The sequence below is a fragment of the Gracilinanus agilis genome, chromosome 5, assembly GCF_016433145.1.
Source record: "Gracilinanus agilis isolate LMUSP501 chromosome 5, AgileGrace, whole genome shotgun sequence".
Lineage (NCBI taxonomy): Eukaryota > Metazoa > Chordata > Mammalia > Didelphimorphia > Didelphidae > Gracilinanus > Gracilinanus agilis.
The window spans coordinates 4,354,298-4,368,765 of NC_058134.1; the positions used below are offsets into that span (position 1 = coordinate 4,354,298).

Here is a 14,468-nt window from a genome sequence, read left to right on the forward strand (position 1 = left end):
TCGATAGGTTATTCAAACATTGTGACTTTGACTAATGGGCAGCTGAGGATAAGCTGAGCCACAGCAGGGGAACAGGCTGAAGGAAGCTGCCTCTGTGCGCACACGCTGGGAAATGGTGGCACCCCCATTGCTGGGGATTTCTTTACCCATGATCCTGAGTTTTACTTATATTCTCAGAGGGAAGGCACTCTGTCTTTCCTGCTTCGGAATTAGACATTAGCATATGTCTTTAGCGATGAAGTGCCACATCACTGATGCTGAGCTTTCTCTTCATGCTAGCACCACTGGGCACGGCCCCAGGCATTATCCCAACAGCAAGCTCTTAGTGGCTGTAACTAATGGTCAAGGAATGGTCCATGGAGAAACTAAGGAGGTTCGTGGAGGTATCACCCTAACCTTTTTATTCCTCAGTGGAGACGGAAATAGCCCACTTGCAAACATAAAGAGGGACTCTAAATTCACTTTTGTCCCATGCATCCCAACAAACTGTGGAGACCAGGCCAAAGCTCAGAGGTTAAATAATTATGACACTGAAGGTATAATGGAGGGAACCCTAGCGATGGGGTCAGAAACTCTTAGTTCCAAATGCTGCCTCCAACTGTCACTCGCTGTGTGACTCGGGCATGAATTTTCTCATCAGTACGATGAGCATTGTTCTTATAGCATCTTCCTTATAAAATTGTGAGGCCCCGGCGAGATAACATGTGTAGAATGCTTTGGAAACTTTAACGCACTAAAGAAATGCCCCCTTTCATTAGTATTACTGTTTACAAAGCACTCGTCTTTCAAAAAAAAACTGTGAGGCAGGCAGTGCAAAGGTTATCTCCATTTACATGTGAGGCAACTGAGGCACAAGGTCACAGGAATTAGTAGCCACTACCAAGCCTGGCAAAGGCCATCTGCTTTCATTTCCTAGGATTTTCCTATTGTGTCACGTCACCTTTTGTAGACAGGATTGTCTTTGTCACTGGATAAAAAGCTTTATCATAGTCTTGGTATGAATTGAGAATGTCACCTTGAGGGAAAAGGTATTGAGCAAAGGTGTGACTTTGGGTGTTTAAACTTATGAAGCCAAATTTCTAAGGCCAGCAGCCAGCAGGTTTATCTCCTTTTAACAGCATCAGCCTGGTGCCACCGGGGCTCAGAAAGAGAAAGTCCTAGAAAAAGGCACTGGAAAGCCTTCCAATGATGTTACCCAAGAAAAACAAGATTCCTTCTTTGAAAAAAAATACTCCTCTTAAAGGGAAGTTCATTATATGAGTTTTGGCCAAGATTTTCTGTTTCTAATGTGTCTCAAGAGTGTAAACACATGGGGCCAAGGGGTTTGTGACTGCTCTGAGTCTCTGAGGTAGGGTGCCACGGTGATGGAGTCACTGGTTCCATTATGCATCCCTGGAAGTTTTCGGCATTTACAAACAGGATGAGCTGAGGCCGAGGACTATATTCTGGGTCTGGGCTTTGGTCCGTGTGCTCCTTGCATCCATTTTTGTCTGCAGACAACAATTCCCTCCTCTTAGGATCAATAATTCTAAAAATGGCATCGATTTCCAGAATGGCCCAAGGTTTGCAATGCACTTTTTGTCCAAAGAAAAAGAGGGCAGAAGATCCCCAGGTGTCAGTTGTGTTAATGCCTGAGAAGCCCTAGGAACACCGAGGTAGCGCTGCATGCTATTAACCTCCATTTTCCTCCACGTTGGGGAGCGAGCCCATCATTTTTCAGGTGGCTGGAGAAACAGCAGGAATTCGCTTCTCCGGCTGGCTTGAGAACGAGTCTCGGCAGAAGGCGAGCAATCAAGCCTTTGGAAATCTGTCTGCATGTGCATGTCTACACATGTGCAGTCGTGTGGTCTAGTTCTTCCTCGAACTGTTATTTAATCCCTTATTACAAGCTCTGACGGACAAAAGGAATGGGTGTGGCGTCCAGTTCCCCCTCATTCTACTGGTCCAGTCATGCTTCTTTTCTCCCAGGTGCCCCCTGCCTTTGCTACAAGGATACAAAGAGCACAATTCAGGGAGGCAGAGCTCCTATGTGCTGGGGTTGCTGAACTTTTTTCTCTTTTAATCGAGGTCTTTGTGATTGGACTGGCTCTCTGGGAAGAAGGGGGAGAGGAAGGATGTGCCATTAGGAAACAGATGGGTGTAGAAACAAAAGGGAGCGACACCACTGACTAGAGGGGTTATCACTCAAGTAATAGATGCCATCGCCACACACTCCGTCCAATAGCTAAAGGACTGAGGATTGCGTCTGGGTGGCTGTTGCCTCCAGCAGAGCCGATCACGACCCTTCCGTGCTTTAGGGGATTCGACAGCTGAATAAGTAGCTACGGTTAAAGCAAATATCTCCCTTTTCTAAGGAGCAGCTCCTGGAATTAGCCCAGTTTCTCCTCTGATGAGGGACCGACATTTTTAAAAGACTCGCCGTAGCCGAGGACACCTTAGCAAAGCCCTTCAGAATCTCGGCCAACTGCTTGGCATAGAGGAGGCACTCTAAAATGGTGGTTGATTGACAGAGAGCCACTTGAGTACCAGGCTGAGGCATCGGAGATGGACGTAAGTGCTCAAGCAGCCAGTCTTCCAGGGGCTTAATAAGCATTCTTTCTGATGTCTCCATCGCATTCATTTTACGGGAGAGGAGCTGGAGTAGCACACACGTAGCCTTAGCCATATCAGCTGCCAATCGTCTAATGTGGTGTAGTGTCCTTGGAGCCAGAGGACTAGGGTTAAAATCCTGGCTTTGCCACCTGTCTGACCTTGGGTAAGTCACCTGGCCTATCTGTGCCTCAGTTTCCTTTTCTGTGAAATGAATGGGTTGGAACAGATGATCTCTAACGGTCCTTCTCATACGACATATGATCCACAGGTCCTCCGCTATGTGGTCCCTGCAATGGCCTGTCTTCTTCCAGGCAGACCAAGCCGTTCCTTCTCTATTAAAATGAAGAAAGCCAAAGATGGTCTCTTTACCTCCCTCAAAAACTCACATCTCGAGATGAAAACGTGGCTTCAATCAGCACAGAAGCCAGGAGGTCTTCTGCCAGGGAACGTCTGCCTGGGTTTTCTTGGCGCCACTGGCTGACCCCATTTCTTGGTAGAGTTCGGACTTGCTCAGGGCCACCTGGTTACAGACTGGCACCTCCCACCTCACTGTACCCATAGACCACGGCTGATGAACATTTGGCAACCCAGAGTAAGCGTGATTGACACTGGCGGGTATCCCGGGCACTGCCCACGGCTCCCATCCGATTAAAAAGCCAATGAACGCCCTGAGCCAGATTTGCTGCTTTTATTCCTGCGATTGCTGACTGGTCCCCAAGCACTTTGCTCAGGAGAAGCTCATTAGCATATTGTTGAAGCCCAAGCAGGAGGAACTAGAGGAAATGAAGGGAAGAAATGAGTGATGACAGGCACAGTCTTGTTCCAAGTGGCATTTAATAGTCTGTGACTAGCCCAGAAAAGTACCTGCCAGCGAGGGCCTGTGCGGAATGGGGTCACTCGGCCCAGCAGGCGCTCAGTTATTAGGGAAAAAGCTCCACCCACCTCTTCACAATATCTCAGGTCCACGGACTTGCCATCACTGCGAACACAGTCGAGCATCCTCGTTTTGATGCCATTCCCACACACGGCCTTTTCGCTCAGCTGGCAAGTGCTCCAGTCTGCAAAAAGGAGAGCAGAGCATCACCCCCCGCCCCGAGCAGGCGTCCCAGGGGGCTCTGGTGGCTTCTTTCCTTTCTGCCTGCTTTAGGGGCCTCACGATCCCTCCCCTCGTGGGGTGCCAGAACCAGGGCCAGCGCCAGTGTACGGGGCCCAACCATAAGGGGTCCACACGGAAGATCACGGGTCTGGCACTGCCTGGCACTCCAGGGGGGGGGGGCAGATGTGTCGGCTCAGCCTTGAAAGTGATTTGTCTAATGACGTGAGCATTACCTTGAGCTGCTGAGCAAACGGCATCTAGAAATGGGTCCCTTTATCTTCACGGCGACTTCTAGAAGGATGTCGTTTCTTTTTATCAATGAATGACAGACAGAGTGTCACACGGAGAGAAGGCCAGGCTTGGAGCCAGGAAGACGCAGCCTCAGGGGCTTCCCATCAGCTATCTTTCGGGGCCCTTAAACAACTCTTTAGACCCAGAAATCTAAGTTGGTGTAAGGCGTCTCCACAGAGAACTCCCTAGACCTCCACCACCACAGGTCCGGCTTTTAGAAAAGCCGACGGTCGGAGGGTGGAGGAATCAATCGCAGGTTCATCGGCTTTCAGATTGGGAGGGACCCTGGACGCCATTTGACCCAACTCATTTCTCAACAAGGATCTCTCCTACAAGGGGCCCAACAGGTGCTTCTCCTGTCTCTGGCGGAAGCTCTTCAGGGAAGGAGAATCCCCTCCCTTTTGAGGCAGCCCAATTTCCCGTCTAGTTCAGCCCTCAGAGACAGAATTCTCCCCCTTCTCTCAACTACCCACAAAGAGAGCAGGAGTGCGACCATTCCCTCCCCTCATGCAGATTGCAGCCCTCTCGCGTCCTTGTTCACGCTCACTCCTTACTCTCAGTTCTGTCATCCAGGGTGAAAACCAACGAGCCAGCCCTCTCGGCGGCCCCCCTTTCTCTGAATCTAGGTTATATTTATTCCAATGAACAGCTAGTACTCCCCTCCCCGCCCCCCACAGAAGGTAAGTGCCCTGAGGGCAGGGACTGCCTAAGCACAGATCAGGGCCTTTGTAAGAACTTACTAGAGCGCATTCATGGCGTTATAGATCTGAGCTGGGAAGCCCCTCATCTCTTCCACTTCTCTCCTGCTATAAATAATCAACACGAATGATGGCCCCATCGATTGCTTAAATAAAGCCAGGATGGCAATAATAGAGGGAGCTCCGGGGGAAGACGTTCTTCTTCCAACGAGCATGAAGAGCTTCCCTGGGACGTCCGCTTAGAGCCTTCTGGGAGGAGGCACTGGGCTAAGTGACTGACCCAGAGCATCTTAATCAGCGGGTGTTCGAGAGAGAATTTGAACCCGGGTCTTTCTGAACTCCCCACGACACTGCTCCCCCCTTTTCTTTTATAGGCGTAAAAACCGAGATTCAGGGAGCCGAGCAAGTGGCTCAGAGTCATCATCGGAGCTAAGCCACGATTCCAACCCATTTGCTCTGCCTCCACTCCAGACTGACTCGAAAGCCAGCGATTCATTTTGGGTTGCTTCTGTCTCCTCCGTGTCAGTGTTTCCGAGTGGGCCCTTTCTCCTCCCTCCTCTCTGGCAGAACCGTGCTCGAGTGGGGGCGCTTGGCTGCCCCAGAGCCAAGCAGAGGGGAAAGCAAGTCCTCCTGGCCCTTTGAGGCGCACCCAGGCCATTCCCAGACATCTACTCCATGCCGGACTTACCCGTCACATTGTAGTCATAGTGAAAGCAGTTTTGATTTAGCAGGCAGGGCTCCCTCTCCGCGGTGGCCGGGCAGGCCTTCCCCTCGTCCGCCTGGCGCAGGGGGGCTGCCGCCCTTTCCCGGAAGGCGCTCTGATTGCAGGGCTTAAAGAGAAGAAGAGAAGAGCTGAGCAGCGGGACTTCCCACCTAGAATCGCTCAAGGAAGCGGCCTGGCTAGGGATCGGCAGCCTGGGTTGACTTCCAACTCCTCTACCTAACGAGCTCTGAGATCTCGGGCACACCGGGGGGTTCTGCAAGCCTCAGTTTCCTCATCTGTAAAAGGAAAGCCGTGACCTCTGAGGTGACCTCTGAGGTCCCTTCCTCTGCTCCTGGGTCCTCCCCATCAGACTCCATGCAGCAGCCATCTCTGGACTCACCGTGGGTGTAAGAGGAGCGTCCCACAGCCCTCCTTTCATCCTTAATGAAAGCTTTCACCTCTTGGTTCAGGCAGAGGGATGAGCCAGGCGTGCACAAGGCCTGAGTAGTTACTCAGAGGCAGCTAAACCAGCTATGGACGAGGCTTTGATGAGTTTGGAAGGGGTGAAGACCATTGGATGAAATAAAGGGATTCTTTTGGTAATGGCTGAAGGAACCCTGTTAGGCCCTATGGGCTTTTTGATGGAACAGGAGAGTTTGAACCCAAACATTGAGACATCTGGAAGGCTAGAGAATAGGGCAGCTGGGTGGTCCAGTGGATAAAACAGCAGACCTGGAGTCACGGAGATGAGTTCGAATCTGGTACTTATAATGTGTAATTATTATGTATCGAATCAGATACTTACTATGTATAATTAGAAAATCTCGAACCCTTGGACCATATCTCCCAACCCCCCTTTCCTCTTTCATCCCCACCTTGTGTGATTACATTGTTTGTCGGCTTCTTGGGCTCTCTTTTCCCGCATGTGCGGCTCAGTTAACTCCCTTTTTACTTTCCTCTTGCTTCAAGTTATTATTAATAAACGTATTAAATATAATACTTGGAGTATTTGGGATATTCATTTTAAATCTTACAATTTAGTTGTGTGATCCTGGACAAGTCACTTCATTGTGCTGTCTCAGAAAAAATGAGGTAGAGAAGGAAATGGCAAACCACTCCAGTATCTCTGATATTGGGGAAAGCCTCAGAAGGGACCCCAAGGAGTCAGACAGACACATCTGAAAACACCAGACACGCAAGGAGGAGACATCTGGGCGTCCAGTTCCCCATAGTTGCCCATTTTATCGCCTTCTCAACGATATCTCGCCTTCACACTCCCTCTCGAGTTTTGCAATGGGCGTCCTTTGAAAGGCACCAGAGTAGCAGTCATGGGTCCGAGAATACGAACCAGTTCTGGTGGAAACCATCCCATTCCCGGGATTCGGTGGGGAAACGCCTGCGATCTTCCAGGCTGGGTGCTTGAAATTCTCAGTCAGGATCCCAGGCACAAAAACGACCTCAGGCTACCACGAGAAACCTGACTGAGGGGCTGCATTCTCTGGCTCAGGGTCTCACCCATCAGCCACTTCTCTCTAGGCACCGAAGCTCTCACTGAAGGAAGCCAAAGCTTGGGAAAATGAGACCTGCCGTTTACAGGAGACAGATCTGCCGTGAGGCTGATCAGAGCAGCCACAGAGTGATCTGAAAGCCGGCTTGCTGTGGCTTCGGCCATCCTTCCACCAGCCCAGCCTAGAGGGATCTCCTCTCACTGTCACCCAATTCTTAACCTGCCAGATCCCTGCAGACAGGTCTACACTGTGCAGGGCATATCCAAAGGAAGGTGTCAGAGGCTCTAGTGCCCTCTGTTGGGAGACAGAGACAGACAGACAGACAGACAGACAGAGACACAGAGAGAGACAGAGACACAGAGAGAGAAAGAGAGACAGAGACAGAGAGACAGAGACAAAGACCCACACAGAGAAAGAGACAGAGAGAGAGAGAGAAAGAGAGACAGAGACAGAGACAGAGACAGAGAAAGAGACAGAGAGAGACAGACAGAGAGAGAGAGAAAGAGAAACGGAGACAGAGACCACACACAGAGAGAGAAAGAGACAGAGACACACAGAGAGACACAGAGAGAGACAGACAGATAGAGAGACAGAGACAGAGACAGAGGGTGGGGAAGGGCAGGAAAGGGAGATAAAGGGGGAGGTCTGGGTGGCTTCATCCCTAGGCTTGGGAAGCTTGGTTTTAGGGCTCAGAAGTCTATCCTGTAACCGGATGAGGAACCAGCATTTTTTGCAGCTTTCAGAATCCTGTGAAGCAGCATTTCTGGTCTGTACACTCGCCTGAACCTGTAGCCACAAACCATTCTCTCTTCACTCAGTCCTGAGCAGTCAGTTGAAAGGCTCTAAAGATGGAGAGGTCAAGAACTCCCTTACCAGCGAGCACCTGCTCCAGGGGCCCCACTCAGACGCCACACAGTCCTCGGGGCAGGGTAATTTGCACTCTCGAGAGCCCAGTGGCATTTCTTCTGGGTCACAGAGATAATCCTCGACTGGGTCAAAGGGACCATCGGCCGTGTTCTGCATGCACCTAGGAGGAATGCTATGTGTCAACAGATCAAAGGAGCCCCTTGGCCCAAATGGCCTGTTCTGAGGACCCAGAATGCCAGAAGCCCTCGGCCTGCCTAGAGGTTCCCGATGAATAGCCTGTGGCCCAGTGCCTGGCCCAGAGGGGGCATGTGATCAATGCTAGCTGACCAGCTGACTGCTTGACTTCAAACACTCTTGACAATCATTCCCTTTTCCTCATGGCAATTCTAGAATCCAGCCCCCTCGCGCACAACAGTGCCCTCTCCTCCCTTTTCACCTACATTACTGGAACAGCAGTTGGTCATTCTGTCTCAAGTCTCTCCGGGCCCCTTCATTCAGCTGACAAAGTGAGCTTTCTCAGATGGGGTCTGACCAGTCACCTCCCTGCTCAATCAATAGCAGTGGCTCCCTAGTGCTCCTGGGATAAAATATAAGCTCCTTGGTTTGGCCTTTGTAGTCTGGGCCCAGATAAGCTATTTCTCATGCCTGGAATTTAGGGTTCTTATTGTTTACTTCTGCCCCTTGGAATCCTTACCTTTTTTCAAGGCCCGGTTCAGGTATCCCCTTCACCAGGGCGCCTTCCCAGATTCCTCCAGTTATTAGAGCTCGAGCTCTCCTTCCTCAAATCATCCTGCTTTGATCCCTTCTAATGATGGGACCCAGCCTAAGTAATAACCTCTTGGGCCTCAGTGTCCTCCTCTGTAAAATGGGGAGGTTGAAGTAGATGGCCTCTAAGGTTGTTCCTTCCAGTTAATATGATATTAACAGGATCGCCTGATGACAGCTCTCCTCCATCACTCAACCCCTGTTGTGATGTTTTCCTGCTTTTCTCTAAAATGGCCATTTGTGGAATAAACATGGCTCCAACCCTACTTCAGGCCTCAGTTTCCCCAATGGTGAAATGAGGGGGTTGGACCTGACTTCCAGCTCTTGCTCAGTGGCCCCCTAACTTCTCCTTATCCCCGTGATCTTTCTTAAGTCCTCCACTTTGTGGCAGCACCCTGGCATTGTCCCTGAGGCCCTCAGGAGGGGTCTTTGTGGCCTGCTGTGGCTCCCTGGGCTGGCCCTTGGCTGCCGAGCCCCTCTACTCTCCTCTCAGCCCAGCAGGCCATCTGGTGCCCTCCAGACTGCCGGGGCCTGCCACACAAGGGTCCCGCATCAGAGCGGCCCCTGCTGGAGCGCTGGATTCTGGGAATCAAAGACCACGGGAGCCCCCCTGGCCCGGGACTCCACCCCTCTGCCTGCGCCCCCTCCCCGAAGGCGTGGGCGAGGCCTCTACCTCACTTTGCGGGTCTGCACGCCCTCCCCGCAGTTCTCCTTCATGTCCACCACGGTCACTTTGCACACGCTCCACGGCTCGCTCACCCAAATGTACTGGCCGCAGTCGCTGTGGCAGGGGACCACCTCGTACACCTGGAACACAGGGGGCACCCCATGAGGGCGGGGCCGGGCTGGGGGACAAGAGCGAAGAGAGGAGAGACAGAGACGGGGAGGAGCCGAGCCCTGGCCCCTCCCTCCGCCGGGCCTTGGGGGGCGCCTGGAGTCACCCCCCCATTGGCTGACCCAGGGTGGGTCGTCTCTACTTCCCACGTGTGGGCCCATCCCAGCCTGCGCTACACTAACTGTCCGGGGCCCGACGTCGCTGTCCCCGGGCGGGGCGGGCTGGCAGCCTCCCGGCTTCTTCTTCGGCCTTCCGGGGAGTCTCGGCTCTTCGGCTGGGCTCGGCCGCTGGACCATGAGGCAATGAGGGCTAAGGAGTTTTCCCCTCTCCACCAAAAGGCATGGCAAGGTGGGGGGAGGCAAACTTCCTCCCCTACTTTCCCTCCGGCGGTAGGAAGGTTCCTGGCCGTGCCCACGCCCTGTCCCAGCGTCCTAGGCGGCTGCGCTGCTGCCCGCCCGCACTGGGGTCCGCCGCTGTCCTCCGGGAGCTGCTGGCTTCGACCCTACGCTGACTAAGGGGAACAGTGAGTCCAGCATCCCCGGCACCGAGCGGCCCCGGGTCCGAGCCACGATGAGAAAAGCCTTTGGAAGGTCCCCTTTTGTGCCGGGTGGAGACCAAAATCTAAAGGGAAGAGTAGAAAGTGGTCACGAGGGCACCGCGCGGCCCAGGCAGCGTCCGGCCGACACGTAACCGGGCCGAGGCCAGCAGAGCCTTGTCCCAGCGCACCAGATTCCGAGGGCTCCCCGGCAGCCGCGTCCTTCAGCCAAGTGAGGCGAGCTCCAACCCAGCCCCTCCCCCCCCAATTTCTCCGAGGGTGGCCTGAGGAGGGGCTTCCCTCCCCTCCAGGAGCCCGGATCCTCTGCCTCCCCCGCCTCCCTTTTTGGGCCAGACGGTGTTATTGGAAGGCCCGGCCCCAGTCAGGCGAAGGGAAGCACCGGAGACTGGTCTGTGCTGGCTCTGAGGGCAAGGAAGGAGGACGTACTGACTCGGCTCCTCTGGAGAGGCCCCCCAGCCCCTCCCTGGTCCTCCCGGGTTCCCCCCTCCCCCCATCTCCCCACCGGCCTCCTCCCAGCTGCCCCAGGCGGTGGCCAGGGAGAGGCTCAGGCCGGTTGAGGCCGGGACCACTGAGGAGCTTCTACCCTCTTCCAGGGCGGTGCCGTTCCCCAGCACAGCCTGCCCCTACCCGCACCCCAAGACAGGACCCAAGCTCAAGGAAAGAGCACCAGGCTAGGCATGCGCAGACTTGGAAAGAGAGGGTGGAAGAGGCACCAGTCAGGCGCTGCTCCAGAGACTTACCTGAGCCTGGGGGAGGAGGTGGAGATCAGCCGAGGGAGAGAAATCAGAGACAGAGAGACATGTTAGTGAAGAGAATGAATGGTCAAAGGGAACCCTCCCCCTCCCCCCAGGCCTGAGACTCCCCCACATTATCTTATTTAAGCCTCACCCCAGTCCTAGGAGAGAGCAGATTTTGCAAGCCATGTTCTCCCCATTTTACAGATGAGAAGACTGAGACCCACAGAGGCCAAGAAGGGGGGGGCTCCCCTTCTTAGGCCCCTTCCCCACATGAATGATCTCCTCCTGCTTCAGAAAGTGGTGGAGGGGCAATTCGAATCTGGATTTCTGCCTACTCCTCTCCCTCTTCCTACAATGCCAGCAGCCTGGGTGTGGGTGGGAAGGCTGCAGTTGGCTGGGTTTGTCAACAACAAGTGCCTCAGCCAGGCACCCAATGCTTGGCCCAAAGGCAGCTCTCCTGGCTATGGGCTGCCTGCAAGGAGGGTCCCCAAAGAGCCAGATAGGCCCCCTGAAGGGGGAAAGGGAACAGTGCCAGAGCCAAGCCAAGAGCTCTCAGCCCAAGCCAGGGCTGTGTCCGGCTCGCCTAGAAGCCCAGCAGTCACTGGCACCTTCGGCCCGGCTGTGGGCCAGTCCCAGGACGCGATTCAGACTCAGGAAATGAGCCTCTGCCGCCTGAGCGGGAAACCAGGCTCCCCGCAGGCCATTTCCCGGCCAAGTGGGCTCAGGGCACTTCCCCTGGGAAGAGAATTGTAGTGCAAAGGGATCGCTAAACTCCCAGTGCCAGGGCAGAAGGAAAGCCACCATGGCAGCCTCCTTCCAGAAAGCCTTGGCCAAGCCGCCCTCCCCATCGAGCTGAGCTTCCAGGCGCTGCTTCTCATTTCCCAGGAAACCACGCGGTTTGCTGGGGAAGGAGCGTTCCAGCAGCGGCCATCGCCAATAGAGATGGTTTAATGCTACTGTTTTCACTGTGCTTCTTCCTTGACCTGGGCTGGTCTCTTACGAGCCGACATCTGCGGCTCTCCTTATTGCACCAGGCAAGGGAAGGCTGGATGGAGGGGCGGGGGGAGGGGGGGACTTGCCAGGGCAAATGTACCATTGAGGGGGGGGGGACAGCAGGCTCAGACCCCCGAAGCTCAAAGGCTTAAGGCCGTGGGGACCCCAGAGGTCCTCAACTTCCTGATCAGGCTGAGTGTGGAAGAATGGGGTACCCAGAGCCTCTTGGGCGTAGCAGAGCCGGGATGTGAGCTCAGGGCCTCGCCGCCGCAGCCGGCGCTCTGTTTTGTTTCATAGGCTCATCTGGGCCGCCTTCTTGCAAATGCCTTGATTTATTGGGGATCTCACTGATCCCCGCCCATGGGGGGCGGGACTCCCTCCTGTTAGCAGGCTGAGGGTCTTTGGGGAGGCTGAAGGGGTCCCTAAGCCAGGCCGACCTCTGGCCTCTCTCACTGCACGGCTGGTTCCTCGGGGTCGTCCTGCCTGGGGCTGACACTCGTTTGGGGTCCAGGACAGACAAGCTCCCCCCTTCAGCCTTATTTATAAAAGCTCCTTGAAGATCTGAGAAAGGAAGGGGGCCCGGAAGCAGTCCCGCCAGCCGCCAGCAGAGGGCAGCAGAGCCGCATCGCCAAGCCCACCTAGGAGCACCGCGCTAGGGGTGGCGATTTCCCAGAACAAGGACCTGAGCCCAAGTGGGCACAGCGGTAAGGAGGAGGTGGGGGGGGGGCTCCTTCTCCCGTCCCCTCCCCCATGGGTGCATCATTTCCGGCCGTGTGTGGCGGAGAGCGCGGGGGGGGGGGGGCAGCGATGGGGCAAATCAGATCGCCCGTCCTGGGGCCCTCGGGATGATCCCACTAACAACGCAGCCCAGGAGGTCCGGGACCGGCTCGAGTCCCCCAGCCCCGTTTAGAGCGAGTCAGTAATCTGGGGGCGGCTCCGCCGGGGGCCTCTTGGAGGCGTCCTCTTTTTACGCTCTTCCCTTCTGCCTCAGCGTAGTTAGGCAATGGGGAAGCGCCCGATGCCTCCCGTTTCCACGGAGCCCCCTCGCTGCTGCCCCCACCCAGTCCGGTTCTGAGCAGACGCCCCGAAGCTGCCTGGGACCTACCTGGTTAACGTGGTCCAGCTTAGGGCAGGGCCGGCCCCCGTTGTAGGGCTTCTCTCGGAGCCACTTGGAGCGCACCTTGACTCCGCTGCCGCAGGACTTGCTGCAACGGGACCAGTTGGACCACTCGCTGAGCTTGCAGTCCGAGGGGCACGGGATGATGCAGGCTTCTTCAATGTACCCTAAGCGGACAGGAAGGAAAGCAACGGAGACGCTCAGCGCTTCGGTTCGCCAGTTGGGGGCCAGCCGCTGGGCTCTCGCCGCTCCAAAGGGCTCAGTGTCTGACTTGGCCGGAGCCCGGACACGCAGGGAGGCAAGTTCCAGGAAGATCGTGCCAACGGCACAGACAGGGTTCGAATGACAGATGAGCGGCTGCACAGCCGTCTGCTGAGGATTCTGGCCCACCCGTCTGACTTCGGGACTTTCTGACGCTTCCCATTCACTTGGTAAAACCCGTCTGTTGCCACCTTACTCGTGAGCTACTGGAATGACATGTTCTGGGCCCAAAGCGTGGAGCCTGCTTTACTCTGGAATCCTAGCAGGCCTGTCCCCCAGGCCAGGGTGGGCACATCTAGCCCTCAGGCTTTTCCAAGGCAAGATGCCCACAGGTGCCCGTCAGCATCCACAAAGACCCATCCTGCCTGGCACCTCCTGTGCCCTCTCCCTAGACAGTAAGACTCAAAGTGGAATGGGGGAGAACCAATTAATGTAAGAGCTTCCATGTTTATGGTGCTGGTAAGCTGCCCAAGCAGGTGCCCAGCTCTCATTAACCACAGCAGAAAGGATGGGAATGAGCGATGTTTGCCTAATGATCAAGGAGAGCCAAGCCCTCGACGTGCCTTCTCCCTTTTCAGCCTCACAATGACTCTGTCCCATACATACCACTGCTGTTACTCTTCGTATTTAACTGATGAGAAACTGAGGCAAGAGAAGATGAAGTGGCTTACCCAGGTCATTCTGCTTTTAAATATCAGAGGCAAGATCTGAACTCAAGTCTTCCTTCACTGAGGCCAGCTCCCTTTGGGATCACAGTCCCAGTCAAGTCAGTGATGTGTACAGACTCATCTGAGATGCTGGGCCAGTTCTCTTGGGCAATCAGTCCATCCTTCACCCCAGATGCCCACCTTTCCCTGCCTACCTTGGGGCAGCTTCTTCCCCATAACAGAGAAATGTACCTTTTTCCTGGCCCCACCCAGAGAAGCTCTCCTGTCCTCCCCTCTCCCCTCCCACCCTAAGCAAACTCTCTTGGGCCCTGAGGGCTCCCAACCCTGCACACGGGGTATACTGGATGGGGAAAGGAATTGTTCTGCCTAGTTTTAAAGGTACAGGAGAGGCCCCACTTGGCACACACCAGTCTCATTTAAGGCTGTTAGGATTTCCAGGCTAATCAGCCCCAGTGATTGATTGCCATTTCCTGTGCCGATTAAGCCTTCTTCTTCAGGTTAACACGGCCTTTTCAGGGCAGGTGCAAGGCTGAGCCAAAGGTGCCCCGAGTCTGCAGAGTGGGGTCCTGAGAAAGATGGGAGATGTTGGAGGGAGGTTAGGAGGAGCTGGCCCGTGAGGAAGGGCTGCTTTTCTCTTGGATCTGCTCTTCTTCTCTTGTTTGATCTCCTCCCCTCTTCACAACCACGAGTAGCCACTTGATACTTCTCAATTCAGTTTGATTCATCACTCATTTATAAACTGGGGAATCCCAACCATGTAGCAGTTCCTGCTTTCTAGGAG

General features: G+C 54.6%; 1 protein-coding gene across 1 annotated transcript in view; it reads right to left on the reverse strand.

The window, feature by feature from the left end:
* Positions 1-14,468, reverse strand: part of THSD7A (thrombospondin type 1 domain containing 7A) — a 209,545-nt gene that overhangs the window by 15,032 nt on the left and 180,045 nt on the right. The window contains exons 14-19 of the mRNA XM_044678341.1: positions 12,747-12,925; positions 10,652-10,657; positions 9,194-9,327; positions 7,762-7,915; positions 5,366-5,507; positions 3,535-3,650 (exon numbers count right to left, since the gene is read on the reverse strand). Coding sequence (XP_044534276.1) covers positions 3,535-3,650; positions 5,366-5,507; positions 7,762-7,915; positions 9,194-9,327; positions 10,652-10,657; positions 12,747-12,925 — 731 coding nt within the window. The remainder of the gene's footprint in view (positions 1-3,534; positions 3,651-5,365; positions 5,508-7,761; positions 7,916-9,193; positions 9,328-10,651; positions 10,658-12,746; positions 12,926-14,468) is intronic.